Source organism: Apaloderma vittatum, unplaced genomic scaffold (genome assembly GCF_000703405.1).
Source record: "Apaloderma vittatum isolate BGI_N311 unplaced genomic scaffold, ASM70340v1 scaffold14395, whole genome shotgun sequence".
Lineage (NCBI taxonomy): Eukaryota > Metazoa > Chordata > Aves > Trogoniformes > Trogonidae > Apaloderma > Apaloderma vittatum.
The window spans coordinates 24,551-25,646 of NW_009716649.1; the positions used below are offsets into that span (position 1 = coordinate 24,551).

At 44.3% G+C, this 1,096-nt stretch overlaps 1 protein-coding gene across 1 annotated transcript in view; it reads right to left on the reverse strand.

The window, feature by feature from the left end:
• Window positions 1–1,005: 1,005 nt before the first annotated feature.
• ASIP (agouti signaling protein) overlaps window positions 1,006–1,096 on the reverse strand; it is a 5,760-nt gene continuing 5,669 nt past the window's right edge. Inside the window, 1 exon segment of the mRNA XM_009869623.1 lies at window positions 1,006–1,096. This exon segment is cut by the window's right edge and continues 116 nt beyond it. Coding sequence (XP_009867925.1) covers window positions 1,006–1,096 — 91 coding nt within the window.

Here is a 1,096-nt window from a genome sequence, read left to right on the forward strand (position 1 = left end):
AGCTTCGTCTGTACTGTCAGAGCTGTTTCTGAGCCTTTAAGTGTCGATAAAACATTCAATAATTATTTTTTTCCCTGTGGTCACTGGTTGCCTGCAGCAAATGGAGACGACCACTGGAACTCCTGCTTGGGGCAGGTGCTGGGAGTTGTGCGTAATAAGAATGGAGAAAGAAAGAGAGATTGATTGCTTGTAATGGTTTCTTTAAGATGTACATGTGGGATGCACATTCATTTCTTGCTGATCTCTCTTCCTCAAAGTCCTGCTTTGGATCTCTATTCCTATGGGTATGGCTAGGGGAAAAAATCTGATCTTTGTAAGTCATGAGGCAGAGGTACCTTCAGGGTTCAATGTATATTCTACACCTTGGAGATTCTGGCTGCTGGCAGTGAATAAAAACCCTGAAGGCAGATGTCCTGGTGTTCAGCTGGGGATGATAAAAAACTGCCTTATTGTTTGGATCTGTCTTTTCTGTCGAATATACAAATTCTCGTCCTGTTTTTTCGCTGAATGTGTGAAAAGGGAGTTGCCCCTGACACTTGCATTTTCAGCATGACGTGTCAGCTGTGCTGGAAGCTGGTCCTGGCCCTGTGGGCAAACCCAAGCCGTTCGCCTGCCATCAGTGAGGGGTTTGCGGTACCGGCTAGACCGGCAATCTGGGCTTAATATGGCCCTATAAAAAAACCAACCAACCAAACAAGAAAATTCCAAACCAACAAGAACCCAGGATTCTTCTTAAAAAGCAGGTCACTTTTGCTGAAAATACCTGCTCGATGTCAATCTCCCTGGTTGTCTGCTCCCTCAAAAAAACCATCCCGTTTATGATAGCGCTAATCCCATGGAAATAAAAATAAAACAAAGCATTGTCCATCTAATTTTAAGAGGGGCAAATCCAAGCTGCCAGCTTTCTAAACTCTCTACTTTGATTGCTATACACATGGGGTGGTTTGAAATACGCACTGGAGAAGCTAATGAAAGACAGAAGCCTTATTGTGTTCCCAGTCTGGCTTAGCACTTTGGGTTTAATATCAGGCATTGGCAGATGGTCTGAAAAATCCGGCATTTGCACAGAGCACAGTAGTTGCAGCAGGACGTCCAG